The following is a 23953-nucleotide window of genomic DNA, read 5'->3' as shown; positions in this document are numbered from 1 at the left end:
TGGAAATTTTGGTGAGCATTTATGAGCACTGCACAAACAGCTTTTTATATTGTTGTTATGTGCCTACAAGTCGATTACGACTTATGGTGACCCTATGAATCAGTGACCTCCAATAACATCTGTTATAAACCACCCTGTTCAGATCTTGTAAGTTCAGGTCTGTGGCTTCCTTTATGGAATCAGTCCATCTCTTTTTTCACTGTCCAACTTTCACATCCATACATAGAGATCTGGAATACTGTGGTCTGAATAATCCTGACTTTATTTATTTATTTATTTATTTATTATTTGATTTATATCCCACCCTTCCTCCCAGCAGGAGCCCAGGGCAGCAAACTAAAGCACTAAAAACACTTTAAAACATAAAAACAGACTTTAAAATACATTAAAACAAAACATCTTTAAACACATTTTTAAAAAAGCTTTCAAGACATCTTTAAAAAAAGGTTAAAAACATTGTTTTAAAAAAAGGTTTTTAAAACAAGGTTTAAAAACATATTAAAAAGCACTTTAAAAGCATATTAAAAAATTTTTAGTGTTCATTGATACATCTTTGCATTTTCTAGTTCTCCCCAGTCCTAGTCTTCTAATTTCTTGACTATTGTCTCCACTTTGGTTAATGACTGTGCCAAGGTATTGATAATCCTTGACAAGTTCAATGTCCTCATTGTCAACTTTAAAGTTACATAAATCTTCTGTTGTCATTACTTTAGCTGTAGTCCTGCTTTTGCGCTTTCCTCTAACTTTCAACAGCATTTGTTTCAAATCATTACTGGTTTCTGCTAGTAGTATGGTATCATCTGCACACCTTAAATTATTGATATTTCTCCCTCCCTTTTTCACACCTGCTTCATCTTGGTTCAATCCCACTTTCTGTATGATATGTTCTGCATATAGATTAAACAAATAGGGTGATAAAATACACCCCCATCTCACACCCTTTCCGATTGGGAACCAATCATTTTCTCCATATTCTGTCCTTACAGTAGCCTCTTGTCCAGAGTATAGGTTGCGCATCAGGACAATCAGATGCTGTGGCACCCCCATTTCTTTTAAAGCATTCTATAGTTTCTCATGATCTACACAATCAAAGGCTTTGCTGTAATCTATATTCAGCACTGCCATTCAGAGCATGGAGCCTCTGATCCTGGAGGCAATATATAGTCCTGTCCTCCTCCATTAATTTGTCTAATGCCTGTTTTTGCATGTGCTGGACCATCAATGAGCAAGTGTTTTCCCTCACTCCTTTGCCCGGGACCTTTATAGAGAGGAGCTGTTCTCTTTCCTCCTGTTCGCTCTGACATTCTTTTGGTGGGGAGTGGCCTTTGCTCTTAGAAAGGATGATAGATGTACTTGGCTTTTAAGGGTTTTTTTTAAGCTGTTGGGAGTTTGTTCTCTTCCGGAAGAGAAGGAAGATGGCCTCTCAGTGTATATAATTGCATTCACTCAGAATCTATTTTAATGACTGAGGAGCCACATTTAAAATCACAAGTTTTTGCAATATTTGTAGCAGGGCTATGGAGTCGGAGTCGTGGAGTTGGAGTCGGAAGCAATTTTGAGTGGAGTCGGAGTCGGTAGAAATGTACTGACTCCAACTCCGGCTTCAAAATAAATTTTGATTGACAAATTTTTTTAAATATAAATTCACAATGTCAAAGAAGGTTCCCATGAAGTCAGCTGTATTTGAGCATTTCACCATAACTCACGATGGAAAACATTCTGTGTGTCAGTGTATGACACAGGAGCTTCCAATTTAAAAAGACATTTACAGCCCTTTGCAGGGCTGTGGAGTCGGAGTTTGAGTCGTGGAATTGGAAGCAATTTTGGGTGGAGTCGGAGTTGGACAGTAGAAAAATAGAGAAGTTGGAGTCGAAGGTTTGGCATACCGACTCCACAGCCCTGCTTTGTAGGCCCATAGCAGAGCTATCATATACATATTTAGATATACACATATGGTGTAATCGGGGGCAGCCCTGGACTAGCTGCCTGCAAACTGTGCCCTAGGTGAACCATGCAACTGGCACCCCAAACCCTAAAGGCAGTTCTAGGCTGAGTTTTTTGGTAAACTGGGAAACATTTTACCTCTATATTCTGTTTACTATTTAAGTGTATTTATTTAAACAGAGGCATAATTATTCAGTTTTTCCATCTATCCAACCAATGTTTCTGAGATCAGATAAAACAGCATGGTATTTCAGAATAGATTTGTATGCAACAGCTAGAACGTGGAGTGGAACCTGTCGTTCTCCACCCCTCACCAACCCACTTTACTTGTTAACAAAGGGAAGAATGGTTTTACTACTTCTACACCACCCAATAGAGAAATGCTGTTAGGGATTCCTCTCAATATTCCCTTTGCTCTGTTGCTATAATGGCTTAGGTGAACTGGCAGAACTCAACTCCTCTGTGACACTTAAGCTCACAGCTATGACTTGAGCCCTTGCAAGCTGCTACTATAATACCCCTTCAGGTATATGCTGCCACCACTGATGCTATGTATCTGATTCAGCCTTTAGCATAGCCAAACAATGAGGTGCATATGTGAAATAAAACAATATTTTTGTAAGAATAGATTTTTTAAAAATAAGCAAGATTACTTTGTCTTCATAGGCATATGGTTTCAAAACAGGCATTTTGTTCCTTCACTTAAGTTACTTTTTATACTGTAACTCGTTAAGATGCTGCCTGACCTATCCATCTAAAATATACCTACTCTAACTCCACCCTTTCACTATCTAAATCCAAAATAATAAACCAGTGTTGACCCTACACTCTGTACCACTAAATAAATCCAAGTAATCCAACACCATCTCCAAGCAATCCTTAACTGTCAATCTGCCACATGCTCAAATACAAACCTCTCGCTCCCAGTCACTCGGAATGTGATGATATTATGACTATACTAGGGGTTCCACCCATTTGCTTTGCTCACCAACCTCACCTACTGTCATCAGTGCACCCTCCCACAGGTCGCCAATGCACCCCCTCCCACCCCCAGGGTTGCCAGCACTCCCATCTCCCTCTCTGCACATGAATCACTAGCACTCCCCCTCCCTCCCTCCCCCATGGGTCACCAGTGCTTCCCCTCCCTCCCCCCATAGGTTGCCAGCGCTTTCCTTCCCCCTCCCTCCATGGGTTGCCAGTTCTCACACCTCCTTCCCTGCACATGTGTCACCAGCATTCCCCCTCTCCCCCTCCTCCTGCATGGGTCACCAGCACTCCATTTCCTCCCCCCCAATGGGCCACCAGCACTTCCCCTCCTCCACAGGTCACTAGCCTCTCTCTCTCTCTCTCTCCGCCCCATAGCACTAGTCCTCCGTGCTCCCTTCATGGATCACCAGCTCTCCCTCCCTCTCCTCATGGGCAACCAGCCCTCCCTTCCTCCCCACACAAGCCCTAGGATCTCCATTTTTTATTCTCCAGCCCCCGGCCTAGATTCTCCATTCCCCCACCCCCGGTAACTCCCTTTCCTTCTTCCACTGAGGCACAGGCACAGCTGCTCACTTGCCATCTCCACTCCTCTCCTTGGAATCCACATGATCTCCTGCTGAGAGTATCCAGTTAGAACTGCTGTGCTGTCTCTCTTCTCTCTGCTCGTTTTGTCCTATTAGAATTGTTCTCTCATTTCTAATTAGTGTTCTCATTGGAGAAGAAATGGAACAGTTTTAACAGGTTTCTTCTCTCCGTTGGCAGTGTCCATTTCTGATTCTGTGACCAATTATAATGGTAGAGGGCCTAAGAAAACTGTCAGTGAGAGTCAAGAAAGTCTGCTAGCTGTTATAATTTATAATTGTGGAATGAAGGTAGCAGAGACCCTAGAAGGCACTCTGGTAGTGGTCTGTGAGCACACATTGGGGCCTTTAGGCTCTACACTGATGCCCCTGGGCCTACATCACAGGTTGTTGTGAGGATAAAATAGAGGAGGAGGAGAAACATGTACGCTGCCTTGGGTTCCTTGGAAGAAAGGAGAGATATAAATATAATAATTTTTAAAAGTGTGGCTATGGTTGGGCTGGATTGCTACTAATAGCCCTGCCTGTGGCTGCAACCATCTTGCTCATGCTTTCATGTTGTAAGGACACTACCAGCAATAGACAGGGCCGGTGCCAGAGGATGGCCAGGTTGGGCCCTGACCCAGGGGCCCTTCCTTAGGGTGGGTGGGTAGCGCTCCCGATCTGCAGCAGCTCTGACTCCCGACCCTGTCCCAGATTGCAGAAAGGGAGCTCCCAGGCACCCCCCTTACAACTGTGCAGGCCTGTGAGACCCGCTTGCACACCCCAACTACCTCTCCCGTTGGGGTGAATGCTGGCCGTATTGCACACATGCCTGCCATCAATGAAGATGGCGGCTAATGCTTCCCTAAGGGGGCCAATGCCTCCACCGCCATCTTGGCTGATGGTAAGTATGTGCACATGCCTGCCATCAACCAAGATGGCAGCAGAGGCACCAGCCCCTTAGGGAAGTCTCGACAAACATCTTGGTTGATGGTAGGCATGCGTGCTCAGCGCAGCCAGCATTTACTGCAGCGGGATAGGTGCAGATGGGCGCCATGGGCCCAGGGTAGGCTGGTGTCCAAGGGCCCAGTTATGACTGGCGCCGGCCCTGCCAGTAAAGGGTTTTTTTGTGATTTTTTGGTGCTCAAGTTAGTGGGATTCTGAAAGAAAAGAGTTGGCAACAATGCAGCAGTGCCAACATTCATGTGGCCCTCCATGTGTGAGACCTCCCTCATTTGTTAGACCTGGGGCAACTGCCCTCTGTGCCCCTCCAAAGGCCCTGGTTAACACTTTTGCTTTATGGACCACCTTATTTATTATAATAATAATTCATATTCCCTCTGTATGCACACAGGAATTAAAATAATGACAGATTCAACTAACCGTTCTGCTAGCAGGAGCCATTACAAAAATTCCCGCTACCAGAAAATGGCTTCCCCTCTCCTCCCTTGGTACCTCCAAATTGGATCCACAGCATGGGGGGCAAGAGTTGAGAGGAGATTGCTGTGTAGGGTGAGCAGAAATGTTTGCACGGCTGACAGAGCGATCACATTAGTGCTATATAGAGCTGAATAATGACATCTTCGTTCTTTCATTTGTATTTAATTTATATTTTTCCCCTTTAATTTGATGCCCCCCCCAACTTGGCACCCTAGGCAACTCCCTAGTTCACCTATATGAGCGGGCAGCCCTGGGTGTAGTCTAAATAATCATACTGTCACCATAAGTCGGAATCAACTTGGAGGCAGTCTATTTCCATTTTGTTCTTGAATAAAACTGGTTAAGAAGCATTTAATGTCTTTTTTTCACCTTAAAAGTTTTTACAAACTTGAAAAATGTTTAAACAATGTGTTTGATTCCTCTCCCCTTCAACTCTGCAGTTGATCCACCCATACTTCAGTGTAGTGCAGTGTTACGTTCCTCTGCCTGTTAAAGTGGGAGTTTATGCTTCAAAGCAAGTTAGTTTGCTGCAATTGGCAACCTTTCTCCAGAACAGAATTATAACAACCCTGCTCTGTGCTTATGAACTGGCAGAGGTAGAGGCAGAAATTGCAGCTTTCTGCCTTTGTATCTGGCTAAAAGCTCACATGTGGGACAGGCAGGCACCTAGATGTGCAGAAAAATCCATGTTGGAGCAAATATGCCCCCCCCCCATTCTTCAGAGTACAAAAGTTTTTTCCTTAAGGGCAAACAACTATTATAGAGTTCACAAATGTTGAACATGCCCACTTGAGCCAAACCTGAAGCGTTCCAAAATGAGAACAGGGTTGATTATTATTTTAAACCCAGGAACATTTATTGTAAGCCACCTGGCTCCCAGCCTGGACAGAGGATGAAAACACTTGACGTAAAATCACTGCTTGGGTGGAACAACCCCAAAGCAGCTACCTGGGGGAAAGGGGACAAGCCATTTGATGTATCACGCAGATCAGCCCACCACTGCATGGCTTGTGGTCCTTTACATACTATTCCATCTAATACCAGCGTATCTGATGGCAGCTTATAGCTGCATGGACAAACCACATATGAGAATTGATCCATATGGTGAACTGGCACATGCAAAATGGCTTGCCACATAGAGCAGCTGACACATCTAGCCAGTTTTAATGGAGCTTTAGGGTTCTTTGTTTAATCCTCATCTGGAAACACCCTTTATGTAATAAGCTGCCACCATTTATTAGTTTTGCTAATGCAAGTGATTCCTATACAACATGCAAAGAATAATGGCTAATTCTTTCCTGGTGGAAAACATGCATCTGGATGTGACAAACTGACTTGATCAGCTTGTAAGTACAACTAAAGGCTTTTGTAGGTTCAAATATTACACGGCATCAATTTAGCAATTAGAATAAATTTGCTGGATAAATTTGTATTTTTAAACTACAAATTAGATAGACGTTTAGAAATAAACACAAGCCAAGTGTAAGTATCTTTTAATTTTTAAACCAGCTTGCCACCCCTGTTTACAATACATACATACAGTTCAGCATCATTAATCAAACCATGTTTGGTTGAACAAATATGTCTAATCCTGCAAAAATAATTATGCTCCATTAGATATGCTGGAAATACTCCTAGCTAAGTCAACATGGGTTCTCAAATGAAGCCACCAGGGATTTTTGATGCAGCCATCAAGGCACTGGTTGCTCCACTGACTTGTCTGGGATACAACTATTCTATGGCTGCATCTGTGGCCACAGTATAGTGTCACCAGATTAGTCTACCTGTAGTACACTCAATAAAATGCTCAATACAGTTCTTTATAGAATGTTCACTTCTATTAATGTTAACCAGTGTGAACCCGCATTAAAATATTAGAACAGAGCAATCGATTCATTCCTTACATTTGTTTCTCATCCTTCCTCCAAGGAGCTCAGAGTTGTTTTGTTTTACTTTGGTAGACTTTTATTACTACCACTCCATACAACAAGTGGTTTGTTTGCTTCATCTGCTCTATAAGTCTGTTAAACAAAAATAAGTGCATATTCTGCTAACTATATATTTGCTAGCTTCATATATAATATATACTTTATTACTAGCTCTGATTTTTAACATGTGATTAAATTATCTCTGCACAGCTACCATTAAAGTATATAATGTGAACATAATTTTCATTTAGTTATATCTTCATGGGGTTTTTGTTAAGAACTTTGACTACGTTTTTATGTACAGATAATCTAAAACCACTGTGGCTAATGTACAAATAATAATAATTGAAGGAGAAACATTAAGCAGTGATGTGTGTATTTCCTAAAGGCTTTTTCTTGCAAAATTCTCCAGGCATGCAGAGGAACTGAGCTTCTTTGGAATAAATGACAGTATAATGGGACTGTTCACATGTACAGGCTGCACATTGCAAGTCTTTGCAGGAATCAATCAGCTATAGATTAAATGCATTTGCAGACTCTGAAAGTCTAAGTAAGAGTATCTAGCAGTCACTTTTGTTCATGCAGGTTTATCAGGTTCCTATATCCAGATGTGCTAGGACATGAAAACTTAAATGGAGCTTTATTCACCAACACCAGCTGCAGCTATTACAGATTGCAGTCCCAAATCAATTGCATGTTTTACAATGCTGGGTTAAGTAGTTTCCAAGTCAGTGTGGGAGAGATGTAGTCAGCCATCCCATATAATTATAAAGGACAAAGCATCTGAGAACCACTACTGCTTGTGGGGTTTGGCTTACATCTAATCTTCTGAAAGAGACAATTGGCTGTATAAAAGGGAGCAAAGTGGCACCTAATCTTAACATGATGAATTGACTGTTAACTACTAAACTGGAGTATTCAAGCAACATGAAACTGACCTTAAAAACTGTAAAAATATAATTTGGGCTGTCTTCATATTGTCTTGTGGGTTTCTATCATGTTGTAGAACACGTACTGCATGCATACCCTCAACCCATTCTTCTTCATCATCATAGGGGCCAAAAACTTTAGTTTTTAAACTTAAAGTTTCAGTTCATTACAATATCGCCTGGAGGCAAAACAGTTTGTCTCATAGGCTGTTTAATGTGAATGCTCATCAGGTTGGAATTAAATCTCAGATTTTGACTCATCTTTTGATTGATGATGATCAGCTGGGCAATGTTGTGGCTCATAAGTCAAAGATATATACAAAGACATTCAAGGATGAATGCAAATACAAAAGGGGAATTCTGGAAAGTACAGGCCAGTTAGTTTAACATGTGTTCCAGGAAAAGTGGTGGAAAGCATTATTAAACATAAAATAAGTAAGATAAAATAACCAATAAAACAAAATAAACATACAATAAGCAAGAATACAGAAGAGCAAGACTTGCTGAAGCAGAACTAGCATGGCTTCTGCAAGAGTAAGTCCTATCTCGCTAAGAGGGCCAGCGTCAGGGGGCAGCCAGGTTAGGCCTTGGCTGAGGGCCCCTGAGGGGCTCCTCCTTAGGGTGGGAGGGTAGTGCTCCTGTTCTGCGATCTGCGGCAGTGTTGGCTCCTGACCCTGCCATGGATTGCAGAGAGGGAGCTCCCAGGCACCTCCCCCCCAAACAGTCAGTGTAGGCCATGCATGCTCCACCTACCTCTATCACTCCTGTAAATGACGTGCATACTGTGCCCACATACCTGCCATCAACCAAGATGGTGGCAGAGGCTTCCCTAAGAGGCTGATGCCCCCAGTGCCATCTTGGTTGATGGTAAGCATGTTCATGCAGTACACACATACCTGCCATCAATTAAGATGGAGGCAGAGGCTTCCCTAAGGGGCAATAGAGGTAGGTGGGACATGCAGGTAGGTTTATTAGCCCCGTGCAGCCTTACGAAGGAGTTGCTCTCCAGTGCCACAAGTATGGGGCAGGCTGGTGCCCAAGGGCCCAGGCATGCCTGGCACCGGCTCTGCTCACTAACCAACCTATTAGAGTTATTTGAAAGTGTCAGCAACCATATAGATAGAGGTGAGCCAGCTAATATAGTGTACTTGACAAGCTTTTGACCTCACCAAAGACTCCTGAGTAAGTTTAGCAGTCATGGAATAAGAGGAGAGGTCCTCTTCTGGATCAGGAATTGGTTAAGTAGCAGGAAGCAGAGACTAAGAATATATAGACAGTTCTCCCAATGGAGGGCTGTAGAAAGTGAAGTCCCCCAAGGATCAGAATTGGGACCTGTGCTTTTTAACTTGTTCATTAATGATCTAGAATTAGGGGTGAGTAGCGAGGTGGCCAAGTTTGCTGATGATACTAAATTGTTCAGGGTCATTAAAACAGAAAGGGATTTGAAGAGCTCCAAAATGACTTCAAAATGAGTGAATGGGTGGTAAATGGGCAAACGCAATTCAATGTAAACAAATGTTGTGATGCATGCTATGATAAAAAAATCTTTGTTTCAAACATATTCTCATGGGGTCCGAACTGACAATGACTGACTAGGAACAAGACCTTGGGCTCATCATGGGTAATTCGATGAAGACACCTACCAAGTGAAAAAGCCAAACTCCATGCTAGGGATCATTAGGAAAGGAATTGAAAATAAAACTGCCAGTATCATAATGCCAATATACAAATCTATGGTGTGACTGCATTTGGAATACTGTGTACAGTTCTGGTTGTCTCACCTTAGAAAATTTATTATAGAGCTGGAAAAGATTCAGAAAAGAGCAACCAAAATGATCAAGGGAATGGAGCAACTCCCCTATGTGGAAAGGCTGCAGCATTGAGGCTTTTTAATTTAGGGGGCTTTTTAGTTTAGGGAAAAGGCATGTAAGAAGTTACAAGATAGAAGTGTATAAAATTATGCCATGGCATGGAGAATGTGGATAGAGAAAAAATTGTCTCCCTCTTTCAAAACATTAGAACTTGTGGACATCCCTTGAAGCTAAATGTTGGAAGATTTATGACCGTCAAAGAAAGTACTTCATGCAACTCATAGTTAAACTATGGAATTCACTCCCACAGGAGGCAGTGATGGCCACCAACTTGGATGACTTTAAAAGAGGATTAGAAAAATTAATGGAGGATGAGGCTATCAATGGTTACTAGCCATGGTGGCTATGTTCTCCCTCCACAGTTTCTGAATACCAGTTGCTGGAAACCACAGGAGGGGAGTGCTCTTGCGCTCAGATCCTGCTTGTGGACTTCCCATACGCATCTGGTTGGCTATTGTGAGAAGAGGATGCTGGACTAGATGGGCCATTGGCTTGATCCAGCAGGCTTTTTTAAAAGTTCCTATGTTCTTACAAACTATAACACAGTTAATCTGGGTCCAGCCCCTACAATTAACAGGTGGATGAAGTTAAAAAAAAGAAAAAACCTTGCCAACCAGGACATTTTAATATGTATCCATTTGGCCTCCATTCCAGCTCCATCTTTCTTTTGAAATCAATACTCTTGTATATTTGTGTGTGGGGGGGAGTTGTTCCAATGTTTGCATTTTATTACTTACTGCTGCAATACATCTACAAGTTGTGAAAGGTCATTCTTCATTGTAAAGCCTGTTCTGGGCAGTAGTGATGGGTGAAAGTGAAATAAAGAGAACTCTACAAAAGCAAGGTTTCTTCTAGTATCACTCAGTGAGAAAACGTATATTAAAATATATATACAGTGCTAAGGGCCAATTCCAGTCTAACCTATTCTACACATATGTCATTCCTTTTTACATTATAATTTGAATATTTAGCTATCTAAACATTGTGGATACTCCATCCCTAAAGGGTCACAATAGCTCTCTGTGTGAACTTGACTGTGCAAGGGCTATGAAGCCATTCAGAGTTGGTCCCAAATATGATGATAGAGGCATGAAGATGTGATGGAGGGCTGGGGGAGGGGCAGGGATACCAATGCAACTACTTGGCCAAAAGCTTTTCAAAGCACATCAGAATATATTCGCAATGAGCTTATAACTTTCCCAGGGGATGGAGCAGCTAATGGTTATGATATCAAAACTGCCCTTGGATCACCTGTGGATATGTTTGGTATATGATGGCTTCCTGGTACCCTTTTGATGACATATAAAAGGAATTAGTACGGTTTAGGGCTGTGGGTGAGAAGAGGGGAGAGAAGAGATGAGTTGTTGCCAACTTCAGTTTTGAAAAATCCAACACAAACTTTAAATCACTTGCCTGCCAGTTGATCATAATCTTATCTTATGTTTGTTGGGTTTTTTTACATGCCCTAGGAGTCTCTTCCCCCATGTTGGGCTAATTCAGCCCCTGTTGTGTTGTGTACAATTAAATGGTAAGGGAGTGTGTTTTTCAAATATACAGGGCCTCAGAACATTCTTGTGGGCTTATATTATTTCCCCCAGCCGATTCCCTGATGCTTTATGACAGTAGAAAAGGGCCACACAGGAAGCAGACTGCATAGATTGTTTTGAGGTCATTTTGCTTCAGTCCAGCCTTTGCTGAGAATTCCTGTCCTCATCATGCTCTGAACTTCACACACATAACGTTTATGTATAAAATATAGAGATATAAAAATAATACTTCATGCAATACTAGAACCTCTCTCCCAATGCAGTGTCATGTTAGTGAGGGAGAATAGCCTCCCATTTGTCAACAGTGCTGAAGGAACAGTCAATCTGGATGGCAATTTACATTGCTTAGGTGCTGATCGCAGCAGTCTTTCTCACTATTTTTTTGCTTTCTTCCCTTTTTTCTGCAAGTACATGTATGCAAACAGAGTCTAAAAGAACAGATAAAATTTAAATAGCAGAATCAATCCTTTCTTGGCGTCGCTTCATGATTTCTTGAAGCTCCGACTCCCCTCTGCTTTTCTGGAATAAAAGCAAAAGTTAAAAGAATGTGAACTTTTTGATGAAATAGTCCCCTCTTTGACTTAATATACATTGCAACATGTGCACATATACTAATAACTTTGGATTATTTTTTTTAATTGGCTGTATCAGAGGGAGTAATTTTGGATAGCTTTAATGGAAGACTCACCATTGTGGCCTGTGATTCATGCATTGTAACCTCACAATTAGACTAATGTGCTCTGCGTGGAGCTTCTCTTGGGATTAAAGCTGCAGCTGGTGCAGAATGCTGGAGCCAGGTTGTTGAGTGGAGCCCTTGTGCTGAGGGAACTACACTGGTTGACAATCAGCTGCTGGGACATGTTCAAGGTCTTGCATGGATGTAAAATAGAATTAGATAAATTCATGGAGGATAAGGCTATCAATGGCTACTGGCTCTGCTCTGCTTCCATAGGTGGAGGCAGTATGCTTCCAAATACCAGTTGCTGGAAACTGCAGGAGGGGAGAGTACTCATTGCACTCAGGTCCTGCTTGTGGGTTTCTCATGGGCAACTGATTGGCCACTGTGAGAATCGGATGCTGTCCTGATCCAGCAGGCTATTATTATGTTCTTATGTTGTTGTTGTTAACATTTAAAGCCCTGAACTCAAGAGCAGATTATCTAAAAGACCGCCTGCCCCTGTGTAGACTTGTAAGATCACAGATCAGGTTCCCAAACTATGGTCTGTGAATCACCAGTGGTCTGTGAGCTTCTTCCAGGTGGTCTGTGGCATGTCCACATTAAATGCTCATAATGATTTTTAATTGTATCTTTTTACTTCTTTTGTTTCTTACATTGTATTATTGTATTACAATATTAATTCTACAGAATGCAAATTGTAATACAACAAAGTACAGTAGAAGAAATGAAAGAAGCAATAAAATACAATTAAAAATAATATCACATCTAGCGCAGCCCATTACAATTGCTACAAGAGGCAGAAAGATCATTAAGTGATCCACCAAGGCCCTCAGCAATTTTCAAGTAGTTCATGGGGAAAACCCTTCTGAGAATCACCGACTTAGATCATCTGAGGAAATCCTTCTCAAGGCACCGCCCCCTACATAATATCACAGAGTGGTGACCTGAAAGTGGGCATTTTCTGCTGTTGCCCCTATCCTGTGGAATGCCCTGCCTTCTGCCATACATGAAGCAGCAACCATCAGTTGCTTCAGACATCTTGTAAAGACTTATCTTTTTGCCCAAGCTTTCCCTAATCCATAAGATTGGACCTTGAATTATGTGTACAAATCTGAATGTTTTAATTTACTTTCATATTATTTTATGGGAGCCAGTGTGGTGTAGTGGTTAAGGTGTTGGATTACGACCTGGGAGACCAGGGTTCGAATCCCCACCTAGCCATGAAGATCACTGGGTGACCTTGGGCCAGTCACTGTCTCTTAGCCTCAGAGGGAGGCAATGGTAAACCCCCTCTGAATACCACTTACCATGAAAACCCTTGACTTAAAGGCAGTACATTTACATTTTTACATTATCTTATAAGCTTTTTTATTGGCTTAGGTCATATTTTTGTTTTCATGGATATTGTTTTCATAGTGTACACTGTTTAGAAATGTTAAAAATACGAAGCGGTTTAGAAATGGTTTAAATAAAATATCTTGTCTTGAACCCTGAAGCTGAGTTTGTATAGATTCTGGGTTTTTTCTACAAAGACCCTTGACAGATACTACTACAACATTTTGATCAAAAAACAAGTCGTCAACATTGCCACCTTGCTTAACTATTCACCCCTGGGCAACTGGGCAATTCCTCATGGCTTCCACACTTATTTCATCACCATTTTAGGGGCAGCACTATGGTTGCCATTCTTCCACCTTTGCTTGTTAATTATTAAAAAATAACTGTAAAGAGTAATTCAGCAATACATTTTGAATAAAATCTCAGCAATACTCCATACATGCATATTCATCACTCATTGACAGTAGCATCAAGAATGTTTATACCATATGTTCACTGAAAACAATTGTTTTCAGTGACAGGACATGAATCAGACCACAGAGGCAGCTATATCGTGATAGCTTATGGAACTAACGGAAATGCACACAACAGCTGTAGATGGTTTAATGCAGGGTGGGCCTCCAGATGTTGCTGGACTCCAGCTCCCATAATCTCTGACTATTGGTCATGTTGGCTGGGGCTGATGGGAATTGGAGTCCAGTAATATCTGCAGGGCCACAGGTTCCCCACCCCTGGCATAGTGGTTACTTTTTATGTACTGTAAGAGATGTGAGAGCAAGTTCACACATGACTTTTCCTGGCTTCCTTGTAGATACTATAACGTATCAGAGACATGAGAGCAAGTTCACACATTACTATTCCTGACATTTACTTATCTGTCAAACAGTCAAATATGTATATTCAAATGGTATCTAAAGTTTCAAATGCTGACAACTAGCTTTTGAGTTATTGTTTTTCTAAAACTACCATCACATTTCAGTCACTCCTTTTCCTAATATGTTTTGGTTTTGTGTTTGATGCTGCTTTAAACTTGATAACACTGAAACACCACAAGAAAGGGCAGAAGACCACATTAGTACTTTAGCATTGTCAGTGAAGTTAAATGTTGGCAAACAAACTTCATCAGTCCTTAGGCAAATGTATTTTTCTCGGAAAACGCACATTCTGCTTTGAACAGGAAAACTAATGCAAATCTGCAACAGCTCTAAGTATATTTACAAGAACAGTGAATCGGCTTGACTTCCTCCCTTGTACCAGAGCAGCAGAGTCTGTTAGTTCTAGTGCCACAACTTCTGCTTTTGAAGGGGGAAGTAGCATGTGTAATAGTGTGACAGCAGGTGCTATGTTCTTCCTACCCAATTTCTGCAATCTAGATTCAGTCTTCAAATGTCTTGGAACCTTCCCATTCTTTTTGTCCTAATGAATCACTTGCTGTCTTACCTCTAGCAAAGACTTTTGCACTGTGATTTTGCTATATACTCTGGCACCCTCTTCTCCACATACTTTTTTCAGCTCTTCTTTGTTCAGAGAGAAAAGTTGTGCACCTGTCAGTATGCCAAGATGGTCCACAGTCCTGGAAAAATAAAAGTAAGTTGCACTATTTAAGAGAAGGAAGTTGTGCTATTTCAATTTGGATTAGGCTTGGGAGGAAATAAGAGACAGAAGATCACAGACAACATCTTGTCCTCAAAGAGCAATTACTGCTGAGTGAGGTTCTGCATTTACAGATTATGGTTATGTTTCATTTTCTTGGCTTTCATTCTGAAGTTTTTTTATTAAAGAGGATGTCATGGCCCATTTGAGAAGGTCTCTTAGGCCACATTCACACCATACATTTTTTTCCACTATTATTTCACTTTAAACAGTTATGGCTTCCCCCAAAGAATCATGGGGAGTGTAGTTTGTGAAGGGTGGTGAGAGTTATTAAGAGACTCCTATTATCCTCAGAGAGCTACAATTGTCAGAGTGGTTTAACAGACTGTCCCTCTTCCCAGAGAACTCTGGGAATTGTAGCTCTGTGAGGCAAAGAGGTGTCTTCTAACAACTCTAAGCACCCTTCACAAACTACCCTTCCCAGATTCTTCGGAGGAAGTCATGAGTGTTTAAAGTGGAATAATAGTGGAATAAATGTATGGTGTAAATGTGGCCTTAGTCAACTCCTCAATGCTTGCGGCCCAAGAAATTTGGGAAGATGCTTAGCTCCATGGCTATGGAACCTTTAGAGCATATGATGGTACATTCTTTTCGAATCCCCCCTTCATAATTCTCTTTAGGAGTATGGGCACTGTTGCCTCTGTATGCCATTCTGGGTAAATAAGTAACACTCCTGTCTGTATGGTTCATTTTGACACTGATACGAACAGTCTGTCCCAGTCATCACTTTCATGCCATATAAACCTTTGACCAATGTGGGAGCTATAACAGAAGCCATTCCATTTTTACTGGAGTAGAACTGAGCACGCGTACCCTAGTGACCTGTGGATAGGTTTTTCATTGTGCTCCACTGGAAAGGCCCTCCTCCATCCACCTGGACTATTCCAAACTCCACTGCCACCAACAGAGCTTACCCTGGAGTCTGCTAAACATAACTTCGTTTATATTAACACCCTTTACAGAAAGGACCACTCCTTTCAAACTGGGGAAGATGACAACTCCGTTGTGAAGCACTTTTATTTCAAAAAGGCAGCTTCCTCCACAGCTGCAGCTGCCTTTCTACAACAATCCTTCCTGTTATAAGAACATAACATAAAAAGAGTCTCCTGCATCAGGCCAAAAGTCCATCTGGTCCAGCATCCTGTTCTCACAGTGGCCAACCAGATACCTATGGGAAGCCTGAAAGCAGGACCTGAGTGCAACAGCAACTCTCCCCACTTGAGATTCCCACCAGCTGGAAAACAGAGGCATACTGCCTCCAGCTGTAGAAGTCGAACATAGGCATCATGTCTGCCTGGCTTTCTCAGGAGATTATCCTTTAAGCATCCTGCTAAAAGTAGGGTGGATGTCTCAGTAGTGCAACAGGTATGACAACTCCCCCCATTGGGTGGGTGGCAGAGATATGGGTCTCTAGTCTCAAGAAAGAAGCTCTAGATGTAACCGAGACCTGAGAAAAAGTGTGGTTTGGAGTGCAGCATTCCCTTCTGAATTTCCTCTCCCCCATATCCTTGCTGTGCGAGTAACCCATTTCTTAAGAAAACTTTCTATCCTGCTGTCCCAGGTTTACCTCACATGATAAAAGAGAAGGACAGAACTGAAAAAGGATGACAGCAACTCACCCTTTACTGAAAGAATTTGCTTCCAGCCATGCTTTGACCTCCTCAGCATTGGATTCAAAGGTCATGGGCACTTGAACTTGATGAGCCTTCTCAACTTTAAAGTTTCTCTGAGGAGGTTGCACTTTGATATTGGTAATCTTTTTCAGAAGTTCATCATTGACCTCATCCATATGATGAATCAGTTCTAAAAACAGCACAAAAATATGGGGGTGGGTGCGGAGAGTACAAAGGTTGTTAAATGGATTAATGACTAACAATTCTTTAACCATCTTCTTTCTTCTAACCAATTAAGTGGTTAAATTTAAGTATATTTGCAAATTACCAAATCTTCATATGCTTCTATATACTAAAGAATGTAAAAAAACTTGCAATTTAACAAAAAAAAGTGACCATTCATGGTTAGAAAGAAAGGCCATCATTAATAGTTTCTTTTCCATCTATTATAATACTAGGGGCTCCACCCCTGCTTGCATTGCTCGCCAACCTCATCTACAATCCCACCCCCAGCAAAGCCCCCCTCATCCCTTGCCAACCTAGGGATGGAAAGATTTGCCAATTTCAGTTCTCTCAGTTTCTCATTTTTCCAATCTTAAATTCAGTTCTCCATGTATCTGCAGCAATTTGCATTTTAAAAAAAATCTCATGAAAATTCTCCAGCATTTGAGTGTGAATGTGTTCTAATACACAGACTAATGTACACATTCTTGCAAGCCATTTCTTGTTATGTAACATCTTTGCATGTTATTTTCATTCATATTCATTTATATGCACATATTTCCCTAATATATGCATCACAAAATTTGAATGTGTGAATTTCGAAGGATGGCTGTGTATTGTTTCTCATATTGTTTTGAAAAATGGGAACTTCATAGATTCAGCTTGAAATGCAAACTGAATCAAAATTCTTGCCTATCCCTATGCCAACCGCCCAACCCCCTAGACCTCACCAAACCCCACTCTAACCCATTAGACCAGGGGTGGGGAACCTTTCTGGCTCCCACTCTGTGGGCCAACTTTGACAGGTAGGCAGGGCAACCCACATGTCAATCACATAACATAATTGTGATATCATATGATTGACAGGTGGGTTGCTGTCAAAATCCGAACATCAGTGGTTGAAAGGTGGAGCATGGGAAGGGTTGCAAAGCCTGCCCATGCTGTTCCTTTCAACCTTTTGCAACCCTCCTCCTGCTTTTCATTTGCTCTTCCCATGTTGGAAGTTCAAAAGAGCACCAACCCCACCTACCCTCTACCCCCTTGCTAAAGCCCCCACTGCCCCCAGGCCTTGCCAAGTCTTTTTCTCCCCTCCCCTCAGAACTCACCAAGCCTCCCTATCTCCTTTAATAATAATAATAATAAATAATAAAATTTTATTTGTTAGTTGCCTATCTGTCCGAATTAACGGACACTCTAGGCGACTTACAACAGCATAATAAAATACAATACACAATTCAAACACATTCATCAATTAAACTGACATCAAAAACATCAATTAATACATCAAAACTAATCCACCTCGAAGTTCCTGTAGGCCTGCCTGAATAGCCAGGTCTTTAAAGCTCGGCGAAAACTCATCAGGGAGGAGGCATGTCGGAGATCGTAGGGGAGAGAATTCCAGAGGGTGGGGGCCACAACCGAGAACGCCCTCTCTCTGGTCCGCACCAGCCGAGCTGTTTTTACCGGTGGGACCGAGAGGAGGTCCTGCGTGGCTGATCTTGTAAGGCGGCCTAATTGGTGATACTGGAGGCGGTCCTTCAGATATACCGGGCCGAAACCGTATAGGGTTTTAAAGGTCAATACCAACACCTTGAATTGGGCCCGGCAAACCACTGGTAGACAGTGAAGATCTATCAACACCGGGGTGATATGTTCCCGGTGACGGCTATGCTTAATCAAGCGTGCCGCCGCATTCTGTACCAGCTGCAGTTTCCGGACCATTTTCAAGGGTAACCCTGTGATGTTCCTATATATTAGTGTATATATGGTAAGTGCTGGTTGTTTAGAGTATACATGGTAAGTAGTGAAAGAGGAGGGGGAGTGAATGGGCAATAGAATGCTTGATGATTGGCTGAATGTTTAAAATGGCTGACAGTATAAATGAAAGGATGACAGGTAAATCTGGGGGAATGTGAGGTGGTGAATTGTGGAATCTGGGGGGAGAAGAGAAAGAGGTGGATGTTGATAGGTGGATGTGGTGTGAATTGGAGAGAGTTGTTTGCCAGGAGAGAGTGAAGAAGGAGGGAGGTGGAGTTCAGATTAGTATTGAGTAAAACCATATGCTTATGTGCCTTAAGAAGAAATCTTGTTAATCTTGTTAGCTTTGTTATCTTTAATAAATACTTAATTTGGTTTACCAAAGGCCTGATCCTTGGCTGGGGTTTCACAGACCAGAAGGGAGGGTAAGGTAATGACCAAGGCTGAAGGGGAACTGTAACAAATGGTGGCAGCGGTGAAGAGAATAACAATACCAGTATTCAGAGTCTCTGGGAATACTAGTATTGGGATGTTACTGGTGGTTGCCTAGCAGGGGGATCTGTTGAGATCTGTGCTAGAGCGGGGAGAGAAATCATAAGAGAGAGTGGTCCGGACTGGTGGAGTCCCTGGTGGTGCCTAGAGACAGGCAGTAACCACGAGCAGGTAGGAACCTGACAGGGACAGCCAGGGAAGGATGCATCACATGTGGTGGTAGCGGTGGGATACGAACAACAGAGAATCCAGATACGAACCAAAGAGAGTCCCAAAGACACGTGGTGACAAAGGAGACTACATCACAGGTGTTGGCTGTAGCAGTGAGATACGAATACTAGACAATCCCTAATAGTTGTGTGGCAAACAGAAATAACAAAACAAGATTTCTTGTGAGAGTGACTGGCAAAGAGTGTGTGGCAAAGAGTGAGTGAACTCAAACACCATGGCTGAATACATAAAAATGAAAAGAGAGGAGCTGGTGGAGAAGTGCATAACATTCAATTTACCTCATGAGGGTAAAGGGGTAGATGAATTGAGGGTAGCACTTATAGGATTTGCAACTGCCCAGCAAAAACAACCTGTCAGAGAAGAGACCCCAGAAGGATATTTAAGCAATCCCGCTTATATAGAGTACTTGAGAGAGAAGTTGAGGATGGAAGGTGCAGAGAAGGAAAAACAGAGAGAGTTGGAAGCTGAGAGATTGAGGATGGAAGGTGCAGAGAAGGAAAAACAGAGGGAGTTGGAAATCGAGAGAATGAGATTGGGGTTTGAGGAGAGGGAGAAGCAACGAGCATTGGATGCTGAATTACAAGTAGAAAAGTTAAAATTTGATAGAGAGAAATTTCACTCTGAGGAGACAAGGAAAGACAGAGATGGAGCAAAAATAAAAATTACTCCAAAGGTCTTTGCTGTCTATGAGCCTGGTCAAGATCCTCAAATTTACCTCAGCACCTTTGAAAAAGCAGCTCAGTTGTGGGGGCTACCTGAAGATAAATACATGCAGTATTTATCAAACCTGATTAAAGGGGAATTGGCTGAGGTATACCAATATTTCCCCTCAGACAGGCCCGTCACCTATGCTGAATTCAAAGAAGCAGTGTTTAAAAGATTCAGACTGGGGCCTGATTATTTTAGAAAGCTTTTCAGAAATTGCCAGATACAGACAGGGAGGTCTTTTGTGGAACTGGGAGCAAAGTTGATGGATATATTTGGAAAGTGGATGAGTAGTGCCAAAGCTCAGTCAGTGGAAGAGGTGAAAAGCCTCATGATACTGGATCAATTATACCATCAGTTACCACCAGAAATAAGGCTCCTGGTCAAAGACCGTTCCCCTACATCTGTGCAGGAGGCCGCAGAGATGGCGGATCACTTCGCCTCCAATAGAACTGGCTGGGTGGGGAAACATCAAGAGAGTTTAAACCCAGACCATATAGTGCTGGCAGAAAGGATGTGGTACCACAGCGAGTGAGTCCTCCATTAAAATCTGAAGGGCACAGGACACCCCAGAGTGGATCTGTGTACCCTAAAAGTGAGGAGAAATTATGCTACAAATGTGGTAGACCAGGGCACCTACGTTTTCAATGTGAGGTTGCCAACCCCATTAGTAATCCTGCTCAGACAAGGGCAGTGAAAACAGAGCCCAAGGCTTTAGAAACAGCGAAAAAGGTTCAGTTTTGCCAGATAAACTGGACAGAAGTAACAGACCTTGATTCAAGTCTGAGAGAGGAAGTGAGTGTACAAGGGGCAAATTATTGGGCATTGCTTGATACTGGTGCCGCTCAGACATTACTGAGGCCAGATTTAATAAAATCTGAAGAAATATTACCTCAGGAAACAGTGACTATCCAAGGAGTGAGGGGTCAACCAGAGAGTTTGCCTGTGGCCCTGGTGGATATGACTTGGAGAGGCCGAGAGGGCCGATATAAAGTAGGCATTAATGCCCAGCAACAAGAACCAGTAATACTGGGAAGGGATGTAATGGGCGCCCAAGGAAAGATCTATGTAGTGACCAGACAGCAAATTGGCAGAGAAAAAGAAGCCATATTAAGGGGGGCTGAAACAAACAGGGTGGAATCTGTTAACCAGCCTCAGGTCACCATAGCAACCACTAGCAGGCCTGCTGAAGAAGACAAACTGTATCAAGTGGTCTCTGGGGAAGAAGCAGATCAATTCAGGGAAGAGCTGCATAAAGATATAAGTCTGAAGCAGATAAAGGAACAAGCGCTGACCCAACAGATTCCTTTCACTGACAAACTGAGGAATCAAGTTGTGTATGAGAATGGGATTTTATATAGACTGTGGATGCCTGCTGAAAGACAGGATGAATGTGAACCAGTGAAGCAATTGATAGTACCTAGCAAATACAGAACCAGATTGCTAGAGGTAGCCCACGATGTCCCATGTGCAGGACATCTGGGAATAAAAAAGACCAAGAGGAGATTGGCTGCACATTATTATTGGCCAAATATCTCCAAGGATGTAAAGCAACATTGTCTATCTTGTGGAATATGCCAAAAGGTGGGAAAGAGTGGAGTAAAGACCAAGGCACCCTTAAAGCCCCTTCCTATAATTGGACAACCCTTTTATAGAGTGGGAATAGATTTGGTGGGCCCTTTTTCCAAACCCACAAGGCATGGCAAGAAATATCTAGTGGTGGTGGTGGATTTTGCCACCAGGTACCCAGACGCAGAAGCACTGAGATCTGTAGAAGCCCCTGTAGTGGCAGAGGCTTTATTAAAAATCTTTATGAGGCTGGGTTTCCCTCATGAAGTGCTGACAGATCAAGGCAGTGTATTCATGGGAGAAGTGATGCAATGTATGTGGAAATGTTGTGGTCTAAAACATCTAAAGACCACTACTTACCATCCCGCCACTAATGGGCTAACTGAGAGATTCAATGGAGTTTTGAAGGGCATGATACGAAGCTATGTTCAAGATCACCCACAAGACTGGGATGAACGGTTGGGATGCTTCTTATTTGCATACAGAGAAGTCCCTCAGGAGTCAACAGGCTTCTCACCCTTTGAACTAATGTTTACTAGAAAAGTGAGGGGACCTTTGGAACTGCTAAAAAATTCATGGGAAGGAACTCTGGGAGAGTACAAAACTTCTGTAGTAGATTTTGTATTGGAATTCCGCAATAAATTAACATCAATGATGGAAGTAGTGAAAGAGAATTTGAGTCATGCACAGGAGAAGCAAAGTTACTGGTATGACAGAACAGCCAGAGAACGTGTGTATGATGTGGGAGATATGGTTATGGCGTTCATACCCAGGAAACATGACAAATTACAGGCTAACTGGGAAGGACCATATACCATCAGAGAAAGGCTTGACACAGTGACATATGTAATCACCACAGACCAATTAAACAAAAGCAAAGTGGTTCATGTAAATATGTTAAAGCCTTACCATACCAGGGATGCACAGGTGTTGCAAGTTACCTTATTCCCTGAGGGAAGTGGGCCTGGACTTCCAGATTTGGTACAGGAAAGCAAAGACAAAGGAGGGGTAGATCAAGTGGAATGGTCAGAGGAGGTGAAGGAGGAAGTAAAAGAGGAGATTCTGAGAGTTTTGAAAACCTATAGGAATCTCTTTAGCAACAAACCTGGCCGAACCAGTATAGTTATACATTCCATTGATACTGGAGATCATGCCCCAATCAGATCTGTTCCGTACCGTGCGAATGGGAAAGTTTTGAATGAGATCAAAAAGGAGGTGGAAGATATGCTGGAATTAGGAGTGATCAGGGAATCCATCAGTCCCTGGGCCTCAAGTATTGTCCTGCTTCCGAAAAAAGATGGAACGACAAGGTTTTGCATTGATTATCGGCTAATCAATAAAATTACTGTCCCAGATGCGTATCCTATGCCTAGGGTAGACGCTATGTTAGAGTTATTGGGGGCAGCAACCATTATCTCTACACTAGATCTCTGTAAAGGATTTTGGCAAATGGAACTAGACGAGCAATCCAGAGCCAAAACTGCCTTCAGTACACCAGATGGGTTATATGAGTTTGTGACCTTACGCATGGGACTAAGGAACTCACCAAGTTCATTTCAGAGGCTAATCAATACTGTGTTGCGAGGCATGTCAGATTTTGCAGTGGCCTATATCGATGACGTGGCCATTTTTAGCAAGTCGGTGCCTGAGCATGTCCAACACCTGACAACAGTATTGGAGGCCTTAAGAAAAGCAGGCCTCACAATAAAAGCTAAGAAATGCCAGTTTGGACTAAAGGAAGTAATCTATTTAGGACATAAGGTGGGGAGTGGGAAAATCACCCCCTTATGGAGCAAGGTGGAGGCAATACAAGTGTGGCCGATCCCCTTAACCAAAAAACAAGTAAGGGCATTTCTGGGTGTGGCTGGATTTTATAGGAAGTTTGTGAGAAATTTTGGGGAAATAGCAACCCCCTTGCATGAATTGACCAAGAAGAAGTGTTCTGAGCGTGTGGTATGGACGGATGAATGTCAGAAGGCTTTTGATCTGCTGAAGTAAGCCTTGTGCCAAGGACCCATATTAATAGCACCAGACTATGAGAAACCATTCATCGTGGCTACAGATGCGTCAGACCTCGCGCTGGGAGTCGTCTTGCTGCAGGAGAGAGAAGGCACCAGACATCCAGTGGCGTATCTGAGTCGCAAGTTGACGCCGAGGGAGAAAAACTATTCGTCGGTCCAGAAGGAGTGCCTAGCGGTCGTGTGGGGACTGAACAAGTTGCGCTCATACGTGTGGGGACGAAGATTCACAGTGACTACGGATCATCGGGCCTTGTTATGGTTGCAGACTATGAAAAACCATAACACTATGCTGCAGAGGTGGTCCTGGGCCCTACAGGACTATCAAGTGGACTTCCAGTTCATCAAAGGCAAGGACAATGTACTGGCCGATGGACTTTCCAGGCAAGTGGCTGGGACTGCAGTGACGTGACCAGACAGAGGAACAAAGAAAGACACTTTCCCCATAGAGACTTTTATTTGTTAA

The 23953-nt window shown here is 42.6% G+C and overlaps 1 protein-coding gene across 2 annotated transcripts in view; it reads right to left on the bottom strand.

The window, feature by feature from the left end:
• Window positions 1–6410: 6410 nt before the first annotated feature.
• Window positions 6411–23953, bottom strand: part of EPS8L2 (EPS8 signaling adaptor L2) — a 131058-nt gene continuing 113515 nt past the window's right edge. The window contains exons 19-21 of one of the 2 annotated variants that reach the window (XM_061610019.1): window positions 16499–16682; window positions 14667–14799; window positions 6411–11728 (exon numbers count right to left, since the gene is read on the bottom strand). In XM_061610019.1, coding sequence (XP_061466003.1) covers window positions 11657–11728; window positions 14667–14799; window positions 16499–16682 — 389 coding nt within the window. In that variant the 3' untranslated portion in view covers window positions 6411–11656. Of the gene's footprint in view, window positions 11729–11911; window positions 12079–14666; window positions 14800–16498; window positions 16683–23953 lie in introns of those variants that run through there. The other variant, XM_061610018.1, reaches the window with a different exon arrangement.

Source organism: Rhineura floridana, chromosome 2 (assembly GCF_030035675.1).
Source record: "Rhineura floridana isolate rRhiFlo1 chromosome 2, rRhiFlo1.hap2, whole genome shotgun sequence".
Lineage (NCBI taxonomy): Eukaryota > Metazoa > Chordata > Lepidosauria > Squamata > Rhineuridae > Rhineura > Rhineura floridana.
This window is presented reverse-complemented; position numbering and strand designations above follow the sequence as displayed.